Source organism: Cervus elaphus, chromosome 9 (assembly GCF_910594005.1).
Source record: "Cervus elaphus chromosome 9, mCerEla1.1, whole genome shotgun sequence".
Taxonomy (NCBI): Eukaryota; Metazoa; Chordata; class Mammalia; order Artiodactyla; family Cervidae; genus Cervus; species Cervus elaphus.
Window position 1 is genome coordinate 7,752,286 of NC_057823.1, and position 22,059 is coordinate 7,774,344.

Below are 22,059 nucleotides of genomic sequence, written 5' to 3' on the forward strand. Positions count from 1 at the left end.
CTAGGTATGGGGGCGGAGATACCAAGCGTGATTAGTATTGATCCAGGGCTACCACGAGTTCAGGGTGTCCTAGTCAGCGAACAGAGGTGAGGCTGTAGTCTCGGAGGCAGCTGCTCTTAAGAAAGCAGGTACGGGTTCAGGACCCCTGGTGCCACAACCTGGGCGTGTGCATGCATGTTAAAAGTAAGGACGGGATGGGCCCGCCCCTGGGGAGGTCCCCGCTGAGCCCCGGCGGGGCCGCCCACCTGTACTCAGGGGCGCCTTCTTCCAGTTGGAGGTGGTGCTGCCCTTGCCAGCGCTCACGGCCCTCTCGGAATGTCTGCCTGTCCTGCTGACGAGGGCGGTGGCCGAGGCTGCGCTCTGCAGTTTGGGCGACTGGCTAAATGTGTGCAGGATGCCTCGGGGCGTCGTGGCTGAGCCCCGGGACAGCTGGCTGGAGGCCTGCGGGGAGAGAGGGGGCCACAGCTCACACAGGGAAGGGGGCCGCGGAGGGCACGGTGCTCAGCGCAGCCTCTCCTTGAGCTAGCTGACCTCTTCCCACCCACACGGGATCCCTGGAAGTCCAACATCAGGAGACTAGGTAAGTTGCACCGAGGCAGGAGGGGAAGGAGGAAGGGAAAAAGAGAGCGAGAGACAGACAGACGGACGCAGGCAGTGTGACAGTTGGCGCCTGACGTGGTCACGGTCGGGGGCGTGAGGGCTGGTTGGTGGTGCGGTGCGGGGGGCTCCCGGCGCCCCAGTTCTGACCTGTAGCACAGCCCCGTTACTCCAGTCGCGGGCCTCTCCTGAGCGGAACGCCAACTTACGCCGGGGTTTTATGACCTACACAGATGGGGGTTGAAAGCGAGGTCAGCACTGTCCAGAGGCTGACCTCAGGCGACCACGTGACCGAGGGGCAGCAGCTATGGCCGTGAGAGGCTGAGTCCCCACAAGGACAGCAACTTCCTGAGGGCAGAACTGCCACCCACTATGCAGGGATCTTGAGAAGATGAGTTTGTTAGTAAATTATCAATGACTTCCAAGGACACAAAAAATTGCCAACAGGGAGCTTTGGGTCTACAAGGGGTGGGAAAACAAAACGTTAAAAAAAAAAAAAGGGCAGCCAAAAAAACTTGATTTCAAACTTGCTTCTCTCCTTAATTTAGCTAGAACATTTCTTCCAACGCCCCTTTTGCGCTCAGTGTGGCTTTCAGAAAAGTCCTTTTAGACAAGAAGTACTTGTCAGCCGGCACACTGCAAGTGAAAGCTACAAAATCTAAAGAAACTGCAAATTAGTATTTTCACCACCAAAAGCCACCATTAAATGCAATTTAGACGCACAGTTAACAACCAGGCAGATGATCGCCGAGTGTGGGAGAGAATGCCAGAACACCCTGCCTGCCAGCGACAGCTCCTTGCCGAGGGAGCGAGGAGCAAGGCCCCGCTCCCGGAGGGCAGCATCCGTGTCCACCCCCCGCGCAGCTCTGGCCCCCGCCCCGGCTCTCACCTGCTTCAGCACAGAGTGTGGGGCGCTGGTGGGCTCAGCCTTGGCCTGCACGGGGGCGGCACCCTGCTGCAGGAGCCGCTGCTCGATCTCCTGCTCCTGCTGCAGCGCCTTCACGAAGGCGGCCTTCAGGCGGCTCGTGTGCTCCACCTTGAGCGCCTTCTTCTGGTTGGACGCCATGCAGTTCTCGCACATGATGGCGCCGCCCTTCTCCTCCCGCCAGCGGCACGTGAAGTCTGTCTTGCACTGTGCACACATGTAGGGCTCCCGGGAGAGCACGACGGCGGCCGACATCCTGCCTGCTGCAGGGGCAGACAAAGGCTCACGTCGGAGGAGCGGGAACAGCACGGCCAGAGCCCGCACCCCCCCCCAGGAGGGCCGTGCACGCCGGCAGAGCCCAGGCAGCGCCCCGGGCCAGGGGCCCCACGCTCGCTCACCACTGTGTGCGGACGCAGGGCCGGCCTCCAGAAGCTCTGCCGGCAGAAGCAACGCCGATGCACTTCAGAAAGCACTGTGGGCTCGGCACCCTTGACACCAGCTCTCAGACACCTGGCTTCTTGTGGCCATCCTCCCTACCCACGGAGCAGACACTCCCCTCCCTCCTGCACTGCATCAGCTCTGAGGGAGATGGTGGCCACTCCAGGCCCCACCTTGTAAGGTGACGGCACCCTTGCCAGGGGGCGAGGTACGCGAGGACCAGGCGTCTAGGAAGTGCTCCCGACAGACACTGTGCCTGGCGTCCTGTGCCCATCAGGGCGTCCGGGCTGCACAACAAGCTCTTGAGGGGACACCCCTACCCCCCATCTTGAGAGGAAACAGCCCAGGGAGCTAAGTGACTGTGCACAGCTGGTCAGACGCACAGCCGGGTGCCCTGGGAAATGGGAACCTGGTGGCACCCAGCTCTAAGAGGGGTGACCAGGGCAGCCACAAAAAGCGCCTGCTGAGGTGTGGGGTCATACTTTATTCAGCGTGTGTACACACACACACACACACATATATATGTGCCATCCAATGTGCATTAAGGGGTAACTCTGCATTTTGTTCCTATCTCTTCCATGGCCAGCACTCAAAGTTCAACAGCCTCCTGGCGTGATGGACCATGAGGTGGAGAGACCCCAGTCTCCCCATCCTGCCTGGGGCCTGGCCAAGTTGCCTCTAGCTGCTGAGGGGCTGCAGCGGGGGATCCGACTCTAGGGGGCTCCTGCCACTCCACAGAACAGACAGGACGCCACCTGCCCAAGTGGACCGAGGCCCCGGGGTCCACCGTAGGCCCCAGCTCCGGGCCCCAGCTTGGAGCTTCTCCTTGCACACATCCACCCCCAGAGGAGGCTGCCCCTGCTGCCCCGGCAGCGGCAGCTGCCCTCGGTGTCAGCGCCGCCGCAGGCAGGACTCGGAGGGAGACGGAGCCCTGACGGGGACAAGCGCAGACAGACCAGCCTGGGAGAGAAGGTGCCCAGCACAGGCCAGCGCAAGACCGGCGGGCACCGCAGGCTACTGCCTGCCACACCACACAGGCCTGGCAGCAGCTCTTTTGCCAACCGGACCTCATCCCAAAGGAGTCATGATAGGAGTGCAGACACGTCCAGGCTGTGTCAGAGCCCACACCTCTCTGCACTGGGCCCGGCAGGGGGCCCACAGCTCCTCCGGTGCACTCCACCCAGCCATCCCCGGCCCTGAGGAGGGTTACCGCTCTGTCTCCTCTTTAGCACGGAGCATCTGATGAGAGCACGTGGGGAGGAGATCCAGGCTGGCTAGCTAATCGGCCACTCAATTTAAGGACAGAAGAGCCCTCAGTTCAGCATCCGCTGGCGACTCCCTGGGGGCAAACCTGACTTCCTACTTTCCAGCATCATTTCTCCTCACTAACCCATATGTGCTCTTTCCTTCCTACCACTTCCAGAGAGGGTAATGAAGTGAAGCTGGAGGCACAGGTGTCGCTCCCCCAGTGTTGGGACTCAGCGCTCTGCAAAGCTTTCCCCAACTCTCAGAGGAGGCCCCATCAGAAAGAAGCTGCCCACTGTACATTTAAGAAATGATCTAGGACGGGAGGGATAATAAACAGAGTGGGATTGATATACATACACTACTATATATAAAATGGGTAACTAATAAGGACCCACCGCAGAGCATGGGAAACTACTCAGTTCTCTCTGATGACCCTCATGGGAACAGAACCTAAGAAAGAGGATGTACGTATAACTGATTCGCTTTGCTCTGCAGCAGAGAAGCCAACACAACACTGTCAATCAACTACACTCAAAGGAAAACTTAAAAAAAAAAATATTATCTAAACCTCAGAGCAAGTGAAGAACTGATGGCAAGAGATCATCCACAATGTGCTCCGAGACAGCCGTGCATACACAGCAGATGTGTCCACATGCACTATGCATCGGAAACAACTCACAAGATGGAAACTTCAGCTCCAAGACAGAAAGCAGCCCTGGGCCCATGGCCTGCTCACCTTGTGTCTCCAGCAGGTTTTGCACCACCTCCTCCAGGCCAACCAGGTAGATGAATTCGTTGTTGGCAGCGCTGGGCAGGAAGTTCATCTCAGGGGCAGGGGGCTTGGGTGGGGGGATTTCAAGCAGTGTCTTCTCCAGCTGTTTGCGCAGTGCAAGCTTGGCGGCCGCCTGCCGACTGGCTGGAGAATCCGCAGCAGTGACCACAGAGGCCACGCTGGTGGGGGTGGAGTTGGCCTGAGCAGAGGTGGCTGTTGTTCCTTTCAGCGATGCTGGGGAGGGCTTTGGGGAGACAATGACCTGGTCAGCGTGCTTGAGGGGTGCACCCTGAGGAGAACCCCACAGTCTGTACCATTAGCTACGCTAAGTCCTTATCAAAGTTAACCTGAACCATCAGCTACACTAACAAGTCCTTAAAAGTAACTTAGAGCTGCCTGACATCAACAAGCAACAGAAGAATAGACATTAAACTCAACTGCTCTGAGATGACCAATCTTACAAATAACCTGTTGAAGTTTAGCTGATCCAGATAACTTAAAAATCTGCAATCTGCTGCACTCTTATCAACTGAGGACACTCATAAAGCTGCCACCATCACAGTGGGTACCCCTTTGGCACCCCCGCACCCAGGCGCATGGCCACCGTCCTGTCACTACAGCCTGGTCCCCCTTCCAGCACGGGTCTGGGCGGCCCCCCTCCTCAAAAGGCTGCAGAGGTGGCCCACGGTGGCACCAGCGGCAGTTCCCTCACGAGCACCTGTGTGCCCCCACCCTTTACCCTTCCCCATCCTCACTGCTCCTGCATCCTCACCCTCTTCTGGACCCTGCTGGCTCACCTTCCACCATCTCCTTGCTCCAGCCCACTTGCCACCCGACACTCAAATGTTCTCCCCAAACTGGGAGCGGACCATGCCAGTGCCCTTAAGCTCTATGGAACTGAAGACCCTTCTGGGAATAGGAAAGCTGTGTACACTATCCCCAGGAAAAGGCACACACCTCACAACTGGTATGCAGTAGGCTGTGGGGCTCAGGGAGCTCATGACCCTGGCCCAAGGCATCTCCACAGGGGAGTGAGACTCCCCAGTACAGAGGATGCCACCACAGCACCTTGACCTGGCCACCGGGCCTCTGACCTGCCAGCTCTTCGCTGTTCCCCTTGCCGCTCCCTTGGCCCCTCGGGGAGCAGAGCTGCAGGATCACCACTGCCTGCCTGCTGCCTGGCTGCCATCCTCATGACACGAGGACAGGATGACACACAGTGGAGATCTGATCAGCGTCTACAGGGTGGACGAAATGGCCTGCCCGGGACGTCCCCATGCGGGCAGCAGGACTGTACTTGAACCTGACCTCAGAAGAGCATAGCTGGCCATGATCTTATCTGAGAAAGGCAGGCAAGGATGAGCCATGCCAGAGGAAGAGGAGCTAACTCGCACACCAACAAAAGCTCATGCAGACCCAATCATTTCACCTGTCAATGAGGATCTTTAGCCTGCCGCCCCAGCTCCATCTTCCCATACTCTGTTAGGTGGGAGCAAACCCTCACCCTCTCAGAGGCTCTGTACAGAGATGAAGGGACACGCGGCTAAAAATAGATGCACTGGCACTGAAGGGACATCTGCAGACATTCCCCTCACGTGCTTGCGCCTGGCAGCGGTGGCGAAGAGGGAGGGGTGGGTGGAGGGGAAGGGGGAGCCTCTGGTGACCCCACCCTCACCCTCTCAGCAGTTATCTGCCTCTATTAGACAGCAGAGGGCAACAGGAGACTCCTGTCTCCTTCATAACCCAACAAGGGTCCCAGGAACTACAGCACCACAGTCCATGGGACTGGACTGCCTGTTGCACGACTCACCTGTGGGATGTTGACGAGCAGACTAGTGTTGGGGACGTTGGCGACACGGATGAGGCCCTGCTGAATGATCCTCTGTCCCTGAATCTGCACACTGGGCACAGACGCCCGGGGAGCCAGGAGGAGTGGCGGCGGCCCTGCGCTGGAATGTTGTCTGATGTTGTGGATTTGCTGTCGGGGTGTGGGGCACAGACAAGACAATGAGAAGACAATAAAAAGAGACTCGGGGAAAGAGACCCAGTCTGAGAACTGGGGCCATTCTTGCGAGAGGGAAAGTTGCTTGGGATTGCTCCATAAGCCCATGCTCTGCTCACCTGGGCCCCTCTGACGAGTGGGGGCATGACGACCTGGGAGCTCGCCTGAGGCCCTAACTTTGAGGACGTCTGCTGCCCGCCACGGACCAGGGGTGGTGGGATGACACTGCCAGGCATCCGAGTTGAAGAGGTCTGTCAACAACACCAACCCTCAGATCTTACACGGCTTTTTAAACAGGTTTGTTGTTTTCATAAAGGTACATACGCATACCCACCAAAATGGTGGTGGTAGAAAAAAGCTAAAACGTCTACTTATTCTAAGCACACAAAAGAATGAGGAACACAGACTCCCAACAAAAGCCAGGCCAACCTGGACTCACTCAGGACTCAGGCACCCCGATGGTGACAAGTTAGCTAACTGGGATCAATACTACCCGCCTGCTGGTCTGAGCTGCGGTCTCTGGCTTGAGTGAGGGCAAGTGGGCCTGGCCTGACCTCTGTCCTATGGCTGGGGTGGGAGCTCTGATCATCACACCCTGTGGGCAGAGGAGGCTGTGACAGGCTCAGAGTCAAGCTGAAGTGGGAGCCCAGCGTGTCCAGGATCTTGGCTGTCTCTCCAGTCTCACTAGAGGCAGCCGTGGGAGGGGCCCTCCGAGCGTCTGTGTGATTCACGATGTCAACAGGGGCTGGTTTGGGTATGGGGATGCAAATGTGACTGGCGGGGGGTTCCCACGGAAGGCCTCATTCTAGTCTTACGAGAAGGAATAAGTGGCCTTTTGCAGAAACTGGATCAGGGCTACTCAGGAGCATGATGCAGAGTAAACACTGACCTGAAGTGATGGCTTGCCGGAAGGAATGTTCTGGGTGCCCCGTACAAGCGGGGGAGGGGTGGTCACGGAGCTCCCAGTGGAGCCTGCGGGCTGCAAGAGATCAGGACAGGCAGGAGGTGAGAGGGCTACCAACCATGCTCCTCCCCACACATGATTCTGAGGAGGTTGCTTTTTTCTTCTTTAAGAAGCTTCAGGCTCTCAAAGGTTCTGTTTGCCTGCCACGTTCACTGCAGTGGGAATTAACATGTTTGAAAGACATAGGACGGATTTTCCACGGCCCTTTACCCCTCTGCCCCAGGGTACTTGGCATCACTGAGATTCGGGTGCCATCTCTGCCCTCCAGGGGACAAAAAAAGGCTGGCGGTAAAGGCCGAGGCTTATATATATACACCAATCCCCACCCTGGTGAGAAACCCTCTGGTCCAGGCATACAGCCCACCAGGGACAGTGACAGACTCGGTTCCATCATCAGCTCTTAAGCAATCAACAAGGAAGCAAGTACCGAGCAGGCTCGTCTATCAGGATACTAACAGCCGCTAGGCTTGGTCCACGTGTTTACTAGGTGTGGAGTGGGAGCTCAAAAAAATCCCCAAGTCAGACCACTGAGTGTCCTCCTGTCTCGCTCCCTTTAAGGTGGAAGCAATGTCTACACACTGTCAGCTTGTATGGCCCAAGGTGCATTTATTTTCTGGTTCACTGAGAGAGTCATCAGAATGTAAGGAAGGGTAGCCATGTCATGGACCAGGAACCTTTCCAGAATGGGATAACAAAAGAGGCCCACAAAACCAGCCTGACCTTGCCTTACAGGGTAAGCCCCGTTTAGAAGCCGCACAAGAAGCGTGAGGCGGGGGCAGGTGACAGGGGCAGAAGCCCCGGGACACGGGCTCTGGGGTTGGGCATGTGCAGCCTGAAGCAGGCATTCAGCAGTCTGTCCAGAAACCCAGAGCGGCCCCTGCCGGCCACCACAGGCACCCCCAGGGCAGGACGCCCTTCTGAAAGGGTCTCAGGACAGAGCTGTGTTTCCAGCACCTTCAGAGACGTCTGCTCTCCATTTCCTTGATGGGAGTCTACAGGGAATGAAGTTCTCATACTCAGATCCAGAATATTCTAGACTGAAATGTAGTCTGATCTCCTCCAAGCTAAATCCAAAACCTGGGAACTTGAGCCTGCAAATCTCCAGTTCAGACCTTGCCCCACTGCCCCCGAGGAGACCTGACCCCTCACAGACCCAGCTCCTCAGGGCGCCAAGGAAGCGCCCGTGGCTTTCTATCCCCGGTCCTAAAGGGGTCTCCCAGTGACCCCTGGGAAGTGAGCAGCCATGCACATACCTTCTGGGTGGGAGTTTCTTTTTGTATTTGACTCTGCCGCAACTTCTTCAACAAAACCAGTTTTGCTTCTTCTAACCTTAACTCTTCTTTTAGTTGCTTAATCATCCTTTCTCGTTCTTCAGGACTGCTTTTCTACAAGGGCAAGAGGACACGGGCTGGGGGAGAGGGCTGGGGGCCAGGGGACACCCGTCGGCTCTGCTTCGAGGCAGTTCCCCAGCGCCCCGCGGGGACAAAGCTCACCATAAGGGCCTCGGTGCTGGTCTCCTTCAGGGGCTCCTCGGCCAGCCCATTCACCCTCGGGCTCACAGGCTGCTCGTTGTCAGAGAGCACAATCACATCGGGCGAAGGGGGTCTCCTCTCAGACTTCATGTCACTGTGGGGCAGGGAGGGGGGCTGTTAGCCGAGCACCCCGCCTGTGGTGGGCAGCGCTCCCATGGATGCTGGGGTTCGGACGCAGACACAGTGAAGTGGAGGCGAGCAGGCTTCTCACCACCCTTCCCCGCAGCCGCCTGCCTGGGCTGCCTTTTCTCACCACACTCACCTTGTGGCCCTAGAGCCTGCCAGTTTATGGCTGAGCCCTGTAAAGAGTCAGGACCGTCACCAGTAACCACTTCTGCGTCCCCGGGCTGAGGACACCTACATGTCCGCACTTTGGAGCCCACCACAGCCCCTCTCCGCACCATGTGGCTCAGTACTGAACGAGAACATGTGCTCTTGGATCTTGAGCCTGCTGGTGGAGCGCCTACCCACCCATGCTGGGAGACACCTGATGGGGAGGCCAGCCCCACCTGAATCAGCATTTCTGTGCTGAACCCAGACTCCCTGACAACCCGCACGCCCCTCCCCAGGTGACAGAGAGGCTGATGCACGCGCTGTCAGTCACGGTCTAACTCCCCAGCACGGGCATCACTACCTCACAAGGCAGCCACGGCAGCCTGCTGCGTGGTCCCCCCTGGGCTACAGCTGGGCTCCCTACCCGGCCAGGGCCACCATGGCGGTGCTGGCTGCATGCTGTGACACTGACTGGAACGCAGAGCACAGGCGCTCTCACAGACCGGTGTCCAACCCACCCACTTCCTCTGCTCCCAAACCAGCTCCCAACTGCCCCTGCCCACTATCCTCTGCCCTCTTCTCCCAATCCTACCACTCAAGTTCCTTAGAATGTATGTGCACATCTGGTGATGCTAGGCTTCCGCTAATGGCATTGCTGACCACATATATAAGGACCAGTGGGTCTCAGAGACAGTGCTTAGCGCCAAGCCAAGCAGCTCCATTAGCTGAGGACATAATGTAAACTCTCCCTTCAGATCTAGCCTCAGCATGTGTGCTGAAAGAATCAAATCAGCAGGAAAGCCAGCCAAGGACTGAATTCACCCACTAGGTGGCACTATGACCCAAAGAACAAACTCCATTAAGTTAACTGGGACTAACAACAGCTCAAAGTTGTCCCATTCCTTCCAGCAGAGTGGGGAACAGTTACAGATGGGAAACTGGTATTTTAACAGCCCACTGAACTGCCCTTTCCACTCCCAGAGTGAGCTATGTCTTCAGGGAAGGGGAGGCACAGAGGGCCAGACACTGGGTTCAGTGACTCCCCCAACCCCTCAACCCGCAGGGCTCCCCTTGGCCCACCCTAACCTCAGCTCTTAGAGCAGCACAGCTGCTGCACTTGAGCAAGCCCAGCCCCGATGCACGTTACCCACCACAGCTACAGCTGCTGGGTGGTCTGCCACGAGTGATCAGGAGGGTGCACCGACAGAAAGGCGCCCATTTCAAGGTACAGAACTCCCTCATTGGGGTCAGCAGCCCACATTTTCAAGTCCAGGAACTGGCTGGCTGGCTGTAAAATAACCCAGGATGTCTCACTAGGGCCTCAACAAACCAAAAACCAGTGCAGTTCAGGAACCACCACTCTTTCAAGTCTGGGTCTCCCTTGCTGGCTGCCGACTCTGCCCAAGGTCCACACTACAGACGCCCCCGGGGCCCCAGCCCAGGCTCTGTGGACAGGCGCACGGGCACGGAGCAGACACAAGGCGCTGGCCGCAGCCCAGGGGGCTCCCAGCGGCTGCACACAGGCGGCGCAGCGGCCTCGGCAGAGCCACATGTAGTCACGACTGCCGGTGCTGCCCGAGCGAGAGCGGACGGGGGGCAACGCACCCTAAGGGGGCTTATCACTTTTTACCATCTCACAGAGCACGTGCCCGTCTCCCAAAGGTGAGACGCCTAGTACAGCGCAAATGTGCCTGAGGGAAGAGGGCAGAGTCAGGGGCTGGACCACATGGAAGCTGAAGCTTCCTGAGATGACCACTGTGACCAGAGCTCTCCCAGGTCCCATCTTGGACCGAGACTAATCAATAACTCGTCCAAGAGATGACATCACCTCCCATCAGTGATCACTCAGCATCCCAGCAGCCAGCAGGGAGTGAACTTCCTGTATGCTAATCAGGCCACCAAAAAGTCATGTGACAAAGGCATTTCCCTCTTTGGTCATGTGACCCTTTAACTGTGCCTTCCAACGTGAAAACCATGGCAACAGCCAGTTCTAACCAGTTTGTGACATGCAGCCTTCATTTTGAGAAGTGAGGTAGGGTTCAGGTGCTGTCAGGAAATGGAGGCGCCAGCTCGCCCTGGGGCTGCGGGGCTGCAGGCACTTCCTGTGTGGCGCCGGCCCACAGGGGACTGTTCGCTTGTTACAGGGACCTGGGTCGCCTCTTCCAAACTCAGAAGGGCCACCAGCCCCCACTAGTTTCCAACACGAAAAACTTTCCTAAAGCTCAATTTTGACGCAAAGGTACTTCAAGTTTCTCAGTACTTTCCCAGAGAGTTCTTTTAATTCAGGGAAAAGGACACACACATTTGACAAAGGCTCAAAATTATCGTGGGCATTCTTTTTAAAAAAACGTATTTTAAATTATAAAACCATCTAGCCCAACATGCCAGGGAAACACTGTAGTGGCCATGTGTACTATTTCGGTCCAGGGAGGCTGCCTGGGCACCACGTTTATTTGAAAGCTATGATTTCAGGGCAAATTCATTAAGCCCAGCCTGCCCATCTTGGGAATCCTGATATAAATTATGATGATCAGAAGAGATTTTATGTGACCTGGAAGCAAGCCAGGCTGTTTGTGAAAATGTTCTCACTACCTCCCTCCCTTGTATGCCACCCGAGGCTAAACAAACAAAAATTCTGTTACGTGCCCGGAACTTCCGTCAAGTTTCCTGGAGATTAAAACTTAACTCACAACAAGATCCCTCCATTCACAGCACCTCCATTCCTACCCATCAGCAGTCAGTGTGGGGTTAACACAAGGACAGTGCCTTGGCCTTCCTACAAGGGCCACCCTCCCTCAGCCTCCCAGGGTGATGCTGCCACTGCCCGCTCGACAGGCAGGTTCCCCAGCCCAGGGCTGGGGCCAGGGACCAGTGTTCCCACTTAGACACTCTCTCCAGAAGAGTGGGGCACAGCAGCTCCTGGTGAGGGCCAGGATGCTCCCAGGCTGCTGTGACAGTGGCAAAAACAGGGGTCCAGCCCTGGTGCGACACCACAACCCCGGAAAAGGGGCCGAGGCCCCCTGAGCCAGAGGGGAGGGACTCTCCTCCCGGCACCATGCCGGCTGGTGGACAGGCCACAGGGCCTCCTCCCAGCGTAGGCACGGCACTCCAAGCCTGAGCGTGCTGTGGGAAGGAGGGGCCACACTCCTACAAAACTCCCCCACTGGGTCCCGCCTCGTACAAGTGAGACGCTCAGGGCAGGACATTCCCTCTGTGCCTCCTACAAGGTTGGGGACAGTAATTCCTGCCCCACTGCCCCTCAGATTCGCTGGGTGAAGTGAGACCTCAGCGCCAAGAAGGTCTGGATGCCCTAGGAGGTCCCTGGGGCAGTTCGGGCCCCAACCTCCCAAGGCAGTAAGGAGCTGCTCGCTGTGAGGTGAACTCGGCAGACAGCAGACAATCAGGTTAACAGTGAAGACTGGTGTTGAGTCTACCCCTGGTGTGCGCCTACCGCCCCCTCTTCCCTGTACCTGGCTCCATGACAGTCTGAGTTCACAAGAATCCACAATGCCTGTAGACTGACTGACTTATCTCTGTGCACCTGTGGGCAGGTCTTTCCACATGCACAGATACTACACTGCTCAAAGATCTGCAAGCTCAACTCAGAAATCAAACGATTTCTGAATTGTGTCATTATGTATTTTCAAGCACCAGGCCCTAGAAATCCATTTCCTGTGAGCCCAGGACTCTGGTGGATGTTAACGAGGAGTCCTAACACTCCCAGTTGACAAACACTGTGTAGAGGACCACTGCACCATACCCTTATGAGGCCACCCACTCAGTCTGCAGCGCGCCCTGAGAGGCAGCTCAGTCCCTGCAGCCTGCAGTGAGGAACGGCGAGGAAGCAACAGCGCGAGCTTCTGAAGCGAGGTCACAGCCTCGAAAGCTTCTCCTCGGGCCCTCAGAACACGTGCTCTGAGAGACCACCCCGCAGAAGGACGCCAAGCTAGCCGTTTGGCAAGAGGGTCACAGAGACAGACACAGAGACGGCCCGGCCCCCTCACACAAGGAACAAAGCCGCTGGAGAGGAGAACCCAAGAAGCTACACTCAGCTGGGACCAGTCAGCCAGCAGAGCTGACAGACGACGCTATGCTGTCACAAATACTTTAAACCACTCAACTCCTGGGGCTGGCAGCCCAGCTCTGCCCCCGAAAGCTAGCCAATGCCAGTGTAACTCCAGTGTAACTTGAAGACTGTCTTCAACAAGGCTGGCCACTCTAGACATTACACTACCCTGGGAGAGAGAAGGCGGCAAAGAAAGAGCTTATCCAAGTAACCACCCCCACTGAACCTCAAAGCCCCTTCTCCTCCCCTGAAAGGACCAGCAGCAGTTCTCTGAACACAGAGGGTGCCTCGGGGCAGATGCCCACTCAGAAGGAGATTGGCATACAGTTCAGGGACGGCCCGGCCCAAAAGAGAAAGGGGTGCATGGGGAGTCCCAGGAGAGCAGACAGCCATCCTCAGGCCTGGGAGCCACCACTGGTGGCTTCAGGCACTGCTGGGAGGGCTGTCTGAGCCAATGTTGGAAAGCAATTCCATACACTTAATCCAGGGAGCACCCCTATTTCAGAAGCACTTCTAGGAAAGTTCTAAAGAGAGAAAATTTTTTATAAAACGTTTGTCACCAGTTCCCAGGTTAGACCTACCGCCTGGTAACGTTTCACTGGCAGTTTCCAGTTGCATACTGTTTGTCTCAGTGGACACACACCAATGGGATCTTTCACAGTCATCTGGGCGTGAAAGCTACTCACTGGGACCCCACCACACAGCATCCTCCCTTCCCAAGAGGCCCCATCCACTCAGACACGCTGTTATCAGAGAGGGAACTGCTATATGCAGACACAGGCTGTGCCCCAAAGCTGGACACTTGCCTGCCCTGGGGACTGGCGGGCAATGACGAGTGCCGGGCCCCTGCTGCGCCCCCAGAGCCCACCTGCTCCCCGCCTGCCCCAGCTCTTCTGAGATTCCCTCAGCTCCCCTTCTTGGCATCCATTACCACCTCTCCCAGTCCTGTAACTTGACACCCTGGTGGCTGGGATGTCAAGACAAAAGCCCAGAGCCTGCTTTGTGGGGGCCAGGAAGTCAGAATCCATCGTGCTTCTAGGCCACAGAGGCCATGGAGGTGAGCAGCTGAGATGGGAGTTTTGAAACCCAGCCATAATTCTTCCTGGAGACTCCAGGTCCAGCTATTGCTCCAAGACTCCATTATGGCCAAGGATCTCAGAAGAAAGGAAGGGAACACGTGTGACCAGGGTCTGGCCCCAAGAGCCCATCCCCCACCAAGGCCCCCAGAGCAGGCGGGCAGAGGCAGCTGCAGTGGAAGAGCACTGCACCATCTGCAAAGCCAGGAGGCATCCGGCCTGTCCTGCTGGGGGCTCCTTCCAGGAACACAGGAGCCCCTGAAGTCACACAGTCTGGCCAGGGGAACCAAGAGGACCTTCCTGGGACTGGAAGCAGGGATGGGGGCCAGCTATGGGGGCATGAAGGATCCCTGGAGAAACAAGCCAAGGACAGGCAGAAGGGAGTGTTCCCTGAGCCAGCAACCGGCAGCGGCCCCACAGAAAGACCCTGACCTCCAAGCGGCAATGGGGCGGCCTGCAGGGTCAGCCCACCCATAGCCACTGCAGCACAACCTGCCAGCCAGGAGCACGCTCCAGTTGGGGCACCGCCATGCACTCTGCCAGAAATCTGGGAAGGGCACTTGTCAGAAAACAACCACAGTCACAGAACTGAAATGCTGGCCTGTGTCAGATTTGGACGTTTGCTGACCTTTTATGGTGGCCACCTCTGTATGATCCTCTCAACTGTCACCTATACCTACAGGTGTGGAGGGGGACTTGAGAGTGACTTCCTGAGGTGACAGCCCCAAGGCCTGCAGATAAGCTGGGCCCACAGCAGGTCTGCTCAACTCTCACACGCCAAGGCCCGCCACGTGCACCCCACCCTGCACTGGGGCCTGAGCCCCTGCCCTACTCAGAGCAGCTGGACGCCTGTAGCCTGCAAGGGGCTAAAGGGCACCCTAGAAAAGAAGGTGTGGAGCAAGAGAGGGTGGGTGTCACACAACCACCAAGTGAGGCCTCTACTCAGGTCATCAAACACCATTTTTGGACGAGGTTGAAGGGGAAAGCATTTTTATTTACACCTGCAAGATCCTGGATATCCAGTCAGCAGCATCTGCATGCTGAGTCCCTGAGGTGATAAAGAGTAACAGAGCAAGGACTCCGATGTGGCCCTCAGACTTATCTGAGAAAACAACTCTTGCTACATGTGGACTGCTGTCTACTCGGAGGAAGCTGGGTGATGTTTTAGCACTCGGGAACTCACACTTCCAAAGGGCCTGGGCCTGGGAAGTGAAGGTCAAAGGAGTGTGGGACCCCTCTGCCGGCCACACCACCATAGCTACCATCCATTTTTTGCTCTGTCACTGTACCCATGTGCCAGGCCAACCTTCCTCCAGGGAGAGATTCAGGAGCACTCTGCAGCACGGAGGGACTCCCTACAGCAGATAAACCCAAACACACCTCCTAGGACGCCAGCTTCCTCACCAACTCACAGCAAGAAAAAAGTCAGCTGTACACAGATGAAACAAACACTGCTTTCCAGCTTGCAACATTCACAAGCTCTTGTGATAAATGGAAAGTGCTTTGTTTGCCTGCAAGCTTCTTGCCCCCTCTTAAATATGTGTTTCAAACTGCTGGATCCTCCCTCGCCACGCCCTGGCAAACCCCAGGGGATGTCCTCCCACAAGGCTCTGGAGTCCGTCCCCCCACCAGACCTGCTCCAGCTGCTCTGAGCAAAGCTGCTGTGAGACTCCACCCAGGTCAGCCATGAGGACTGTGGGGGTTGGGCACTCCTCAGTGGCTGCAGTGACCTGGGCCAGTTACCAAGCCTCAAAGAGTTTCAGTGTCTCCATCTGCAGAATGGGATGCCACTGACCTTGAGAGGATGCTGTGAACCGCAGAGGGCACAGAAAGTGCATCCAGTCAAGGGATGACCACCCCCCCTCTCTCCCCCAGGCTCACAGAATGTAAGGTGAATGCACACTCAGGGCAGCTCCCATCACCTTTTCTGTTACAATTTAGCTCTGAATTGATTCATTTGGCCACCTGCCCTGCAATTGGAGGTCTCTGGTGACAAGGTCTCCAGCTGAGGGCTTCTCTTACCCCGACTTTCTGAGCCCGTCAGGCCGCTAACCACTGTCCTGCCTGAGATGTGCACTCGGAGTCCTCCCAGGTAACCGTGCCTGTGCCCACCCTGGACAGCCCGCCGGGTCGCCCCAGCGTGGGCCTCAGGACCCCTTCAGGGCTTCTGCCAGGTTGTTGTAATATGGAGATGACATTTGCCTTTTGTACCAAGTCAGAACAGTTGCAGCAAACTGTGCCAAGATTCAAATTGTTGTCACACTGTAGGCAATGCCTTGGATAAAGTACAAGCTATTGATTGTATTAAAACTCAGCATTTGAGTACACATGTCTTTTTAATATTCTGTGACAAGATAAAGCACTCCTGCTGCATACCAAAGCAGAAGAGCCATGGGGGGGGGGGGGGCGGGAATCACACGTTTGGGCATTCGCAACGTTTGAAGGAAGGATAGACAGACATGCTGTAGTTATTCAGATGCCGGTTTCCGGCATGCACTTTCCCCAAAATGGTTAGAGCAAAGCGGGTTCACTTCCAGGAAAACAACCAATAATATGTCACCAATGACAATGTCGGAGCTCCCAACAAGCAAAATGTAGAATTTTGGAACACTTGTGAGTCCAACAGCTTCCCAACAGATCAGACAATTAGCTAATCTGATTTTTTGCAATAATGAAAAATAAAATGTATCAGTATTTGAAAGATCTCTGTAACTTAGTCAACTAATAGTTTCTAATGTTCAGTGGTATCATTACACACTCAAATATGAGTAAAGGATCATTCAGGGAGAGAAGAAACAAAATACCCCGATGCTTCACCCTTTACAAGCTGTAAACAGTGACTTCCTCCCAGAGGGCAGAGCACAGAAGGGAGGAAGAAAGTAGCTTTATGGTGAAGACGCCTGACAGACGCCCAGGTGGTCACCACCACAGTGACGACGCTCACTGACGGGACGCACCCTGGCCACGCGTGTGAGAAGGGCACCTCCCCTCCGTGGGCCTCTCCAAAACCCAGCCCGCCCGTGAGAGCACCCAGACAAACCTCAGCTGCGGGCCACCCTACAGAACACCTGACTCCCAACTGTCCAGGTCATGAAAACCAAGGGAGTCTAAGAAACTGTTTCAGCACAAAGGAGACTAAAGAGACCTGACAAAATGTCATGTGGGATTGTGGGACAGAAAAGGTAAAAACCTGAAACAGGAAATCAGAACAGACAATACAGACTGTGGTTCGTAGTAACTACTTAGGACAAATGTTCCACAGCAGTCTGTTAACAATCGAAAAGACTGGGAAGGGGTGTGTAGGAATGACCTTCACAACTTTTCTGTTAAGTCTAAAGTAATCTTAAAATTTTAAAAAATTTTTTCTGTTCAAAGTACAAGAGGGACTGATAGATTTTAATGTAACTGAGTACAAAAACTTAATCAAAGTTTCAGAGTCCACAGTGCAACTAACTGTTGGGAATGGCCACTCTGTGTCCTGCATTAAAAGAAGAAACACACAATTATGCAAAACGACAAGCAAACACTCCTCCCTGCCCCAATGTGCTTGTCTGTGTGAGGCTGGATTTCCTTCACATGCTTCACCCTAACAATTTAGCACGAGAGACTAGATGGAGAAGCAGATAGGAGAATCCAGCTGTTTGCTTATTAGAGAGAGCTGCAAAATAGTTTTTTTTAAATGAAAAATGTTCTTTATGCTAACATGGAATTGGTTCATTATTGTTCATTATTATTATTTAAAAATAAACAAGTATTTTCAAATTTTTCTAACACAGTAAATGTCAACATATTTTCCACACAACTAAGCTTCTCTGGGGCCCAGAGATGGAAAAGGGGCCAGGGCCAACGCTTCCGGCAAAGGGTTTTCTGTCCCCATCGAAGGAAGATGCCAGCCCGTCTGAGTAGAGGCGCCCCAAGTGGAGTCCTCCTGACATACCACAACCCATGCGTTTTTTTCTTTTTTTTTTTCCAATTTTTTTATTAGTTGGAGGCTAATTACTTCACAACATTTCAGTGGGTTTTGTCATACATTGATATGAATCAGCCATAGATTTACACTTATTCCCCATCCCGATCCCCCCTCCCACCTCCCTCTCCACCCGATTCCTCTGGGTCTTCCCAGTGTACCAGGCCCGAGCACTTGTCTCATGCATCCCACCTGGGCTGGTGATCTGTTTCACCATAGATAATATACATGCTGTTCTTTTGAAATATCCCACCCTCACCTTCTCCCACAGAGTTCAAAAGTCTGTTCTGTACTTCTGTGTCTCTTTTTCTGTTTTGCATATAGGGTTATCGTTACCATCTTTCTAAATTCCATATATATGTGTTAGTATGCTGTAATGTTCTTTATCTTTCTGGCTTACTTCACTCTGTATAAGGGGCTCCAGTTTCATCCATCTCATTAGGACTGGTTCAAATGAATTCTTTTTGACGGCTGAGTAATATTCCATGGTGTATATGTACCACAGCTTCCTTATCCATTCATCTGCTGATGGGCCACAACCCATGCGTTTTTTTCTTGTTACCAAAGCTGTGTTTTGAAAAGCGACGTGTACTAAAAATTTAACAGGACTCACCTCACATGTAACACTGTTATTTCTCTCTAAAACCTATTCAGTTATAAGACAAGGATGCTTGTCTTACAAGAACAGGTAACCTTGTCCTTGTGGCCGTGGAAAGCAGCAACTGTACAGGCCCCACAGTTAGCCAGTTCACAGAGAAGCTGCCACTGCCCAAGGCGGCTGGGACACGCCGCAGATGCAGAGGGGCAGGCCGCGGGCCCCGTTCCCAGGCCAGGAGACTCCCCTGGCCTCACGCCGCCGCACTCCCTGCTCACGCTGCCCTCCGGGCCAAAGGCCTCTCCTCTCCCTCCGCCAGCACCTCTGCTCGCAGCAGCAGGCATCCGGCAAGCGTCTGAGCGTCACCCACATCCAGAGCATCAACTCTCCCTGCTCCAGAGGGCAGTCCACGGCCTGCACTTCTGGTCCAACAACCCGACCCTGCTCCCACCACCACGGGCCTTCTCTGGCCCTGACTCCAGGCAAACCCAGGGGGCTCCAGGGACCTGGACACCTGAGCACCCCTATTTCTGGGCCGTGAGCTCCCAGAACATGCCACCCGGACTGCCCACGGATGGATGCCCAAGTCCTCCTGAAGGAAGGGCACCCTGCGTGCCGGGACTGGTGGGTCTCCTTAGAGCAGTGTTATGTTGAAGCTGCTTTTGAAAGCCGTCAAGGGCCTGCCTTAAGGAACGCTGTATGTCACCAGGTCTCAGACCCCGAAGACCCAAAGCTTTTCCATGTGATTACATCACAACTACTGTCAAGATTTAAGCTCTAAAATTAAGCACTCTGACAGCTTGGTACCTAAGGAAGGGGACACGTAGCAACGTCTGCTATGTCTCCCATTTCTCCACCCATCAGACACTCCCTACCTCCTTTGTACTCCCCCTCCCCGAGGTTGGCCCATTACAGAGTTTCAGAGAACTCAGTTCCCCCTGCCTCATTTTTGGACACCCACGAGTCCCAAGGCTCCTTCCCACCAGCACTGTGACACACCTGACTGAATTATGCTGGACCTTCTGCGGTTCGAGTATGACCAGCCTCACTTCAGAGCAGAGCGTGGGCTCCGAGTGGGGAGACCTGTCCTCAGCTCCCCAGGGGTGTGAGTGAAATCGCGCTGTCAGACCCCATAGTCTTTCTTTTTTTTAACCACCTGCTATCCCGCTCCCTTTCAGGCTCACAAATTACAATTCAAATGCTCATCTTAAGGGAAAAAAAAAAAACAGAAATCTCTTGCAATCAGGCCAGCTCTCCTTTTTCTCCAGGGCACATTCTGCTGAGGAAATGTTCCTCTCCTGGTGTGTCACTCCTGCGGGCCTGGGGTCACACACAGAGCTCCCTTCAGCCCACTTCTTCACTGGGTTAGGTGGCTGGGGGGGTCAAGATGGGATCCCTCGGGCTGGCACACTTGCCATCCCCACCCCAGGGCTGGTTAAGGTTCTGATACACCTGCTTTCATTCACGTCAGAGATACCAGATGCAAAATAAAAAGCAATGCATACAAAAGCAGAGCCTTCACAGCAGAGGGCTGGTCAGAGACCCTCTCTCATGTACCCCCGCAGGTAGAATGCTTCAATGCAGCAGCGAGGACACAGCACCAGCAGGAACACACACCATGAGAGGCTATCAGAAACTAACTGCAGAATCAGACTGGGTAATTTCAAAATAAGGAAATGACCTGCTTAATCTGCCAATCTGCTTAACTCACACATGTGTGAAGCCAAGAGTTCCTTGTGCGTGCAAAGTCACATCAGTTATGTCTGACTCTTTGTAACCCTATGGACTGTAGCCCACCAGGCTTCTATGTCCATGGGTTTCTCCAGGCAAGTGGGTTGCCATGCCCTCCTCCAGGGGAATCTTCCTGATTCAGAGATCGAACCGGCACTTCCTGCATCAGCAAGCAGGTTCTTTAACACAAACACGACCTGGTAAGCCCCAGCTACTTACCTAGATGACTGTACACAGTGGCCTTCTGGTTCCTGGTAGGGCAGTCACACAGTAACATCCCCAGAAGGCTGGCACTATCCAGTGAGAAGCCATCCCCTCCACAGTCAGAGGAGGGCGCCGTAAAGGCAACAGGGAAGTGGCAAAACTGTGGGGCTCCTTACCTGACCAGGCTGGCTCACAATATGCCCCTCACAGTATGTCCCTAGGTCACTCTGAGAGTTAGAAAACAAGGCACCTCAAGTCTGTCACGCTGCCATCCAAAAATAATGATTTTTAGAAGTACAGGTGAACTCCCTCAAATTTCAATTACAAACCTGTGATAAGATGCGGTCGGACAGAGAAGAACTGGGATGAGCAGCCCCGAGGGAAGGGGAGAGGCAGAGGACAAGGAGGAGATGGAGGGAACTCACAGAGGTTCGGGGAGGGGGCAGCTGAGGCCAGGAGGGCAGAATGGGGAGCTGATTTCTGAAGGAACGCACCTCTCAGTTCCAGATGCGGAAATGCAAGCAAGCTGTGGACTTCCAGTGGAAGCCGATGGAGCTGCTCCCCAGCCTGCTTGGCCTCTCCTGGAAGTCCCCCAGCAGCAGACAGAGAATTAGCAAATGAAAGGCCAGCCCACAACAGGTGGCTGGGGAGGGGCTGGGCGCCACAGCGTGTCAGAGCCCCCACTGATGGGAGGTGATGGCCACAAAGCACAGGCTCCTGGCTGCAGGACCCCCGGGCTCTCACACCCGGCGTGGGGGGAGACGGGTCCATCGCTGGGGCCGCAGGAGCCGAGGTGAGGGCCACCGCACCTACTCGGGCGCTGAGAACCAGAGCCCCTCCCAGAGCCATCCCAGGCCCACAGCCTGTCACGTTCCCCAGACCACGCAAGGACGCACATTCCAGCAGGCAGCTGGCCGGCGGCTCGGGCACAGCTGCAGTGGGGCACGGTGGGGAGGGCGCGTAGGAGGGGGCTCGGGTCTGCGCACGGCCATGGAGGCCCCCACCCCACCCCCACAGAAGCTGGCATGGCAACAGTGCTGGCCTCACCCTCTGTCATGGGAGGGAGAGGGCCGGCGGTCACACAGGCAGACCAGGACGCGGGCTCAGGCCTCTCTGGAGACCTCATGGCTAAACTGTGAAGACTTGACACCGAGTGAGGATCAAGTAGCCAGATCTCCACACAAAAGTAAAACCACTCAGACGTTTTAGAGGAAAGGTACAGCAATTTCTTTAAAACAACTCAGTACTGACCTACCCTGTGACCCCAGCAATTTGATCCCCATTTAACAAGATGATCCATGTTCACATGAAAATTTCTGTAGGAATGCTCTCAGCAGCCCCAACCTGGAGACTGCCTGGTATCCATGGACAGGTGAGTGGACGACTACACATGTCCAACAGGAGTTGCTCAGTGAGACGCTGATACACACAACAGGGATGAATCCCAATCACACGGAGTCAGAGAAGGCAGACCCTACCAAGCACATACTCTCTGATTCTATTTCTAGGAGGTTTGAGAAGCAAGACTGATGGAAAGTGGGAGAATACACCCCATCAGGAAGGGCAGTATATGTGTGGATGGCTCCAGTGAACCTTCTGAGATGCTAAGGGTCTGTACCCTGATAAAGCTTTGGACTACACAGGTGGATACACATGTGAAAACCGCGGC

The 22,059-nt window shown here is 55.1% G+C and overlaps 1 protein-coding gene across 11 annotated transcripts in view; it reads right to left on the reverse strand.

Annotated features, from left to right (window-relative positions):
- Nucleotides 1-22,059, reverse strand: part of GATAD2A (GATA zinc finger domain containing 2A) — a 92,782-nt gene that overhangs the window by 4,805 nt on the left and 65,918 nt on the right. For 7 of the 11 annotated variants that reach the window (XM_043910826.1, XM_043910817.1, XM_043910821.1 and 4 more), the window contains 9 exons: nucleotides 8,440-8,572; nucleotides 8,200-8,331; nucleotides 6,872-6,961; nucleotides 6,102-6,233; nucleotides 5,791-5,958; nucleotides 3,945-4,224; nucleotides 1,487-1,785; nucleotides 748-822; nucleotides 246-441 (listed from right to left, as the gene is read on the reverse strand). In XM_043910826.1, the coding sequence (XP_043766761.1) occupies nucleotides 246-441; nucleotides 748-822; nucleotides 1,487-1,785; nucleotides 3,945-4,224; nucleotides 5,791-5,958; nucleotides 6,102-6,233; nucleotides 6,872-6,961; nucleotides 8,200-8,331; nucleotides 8,440-8,572 (1,505 nt within the window). The remainder of the gene's footprint in view (nucleotides 1-245; nucleotides 442-747; nucleotides 823-1,486; nucleotides 1,786-3,944; nucleotides 4,225-5,790; nucleotides 5,959-6,101; nucleotides 6,234-6,871; nucleotides 6,962-8,199; nucleotides 8,332-8,439; nucleotides 8,573-22,059) is intronic. The other 4 variants (XM_043910823.1, XM_043910824.1, XM_043910828.1 and 1 more) reach the window with 3 other exon arrangements.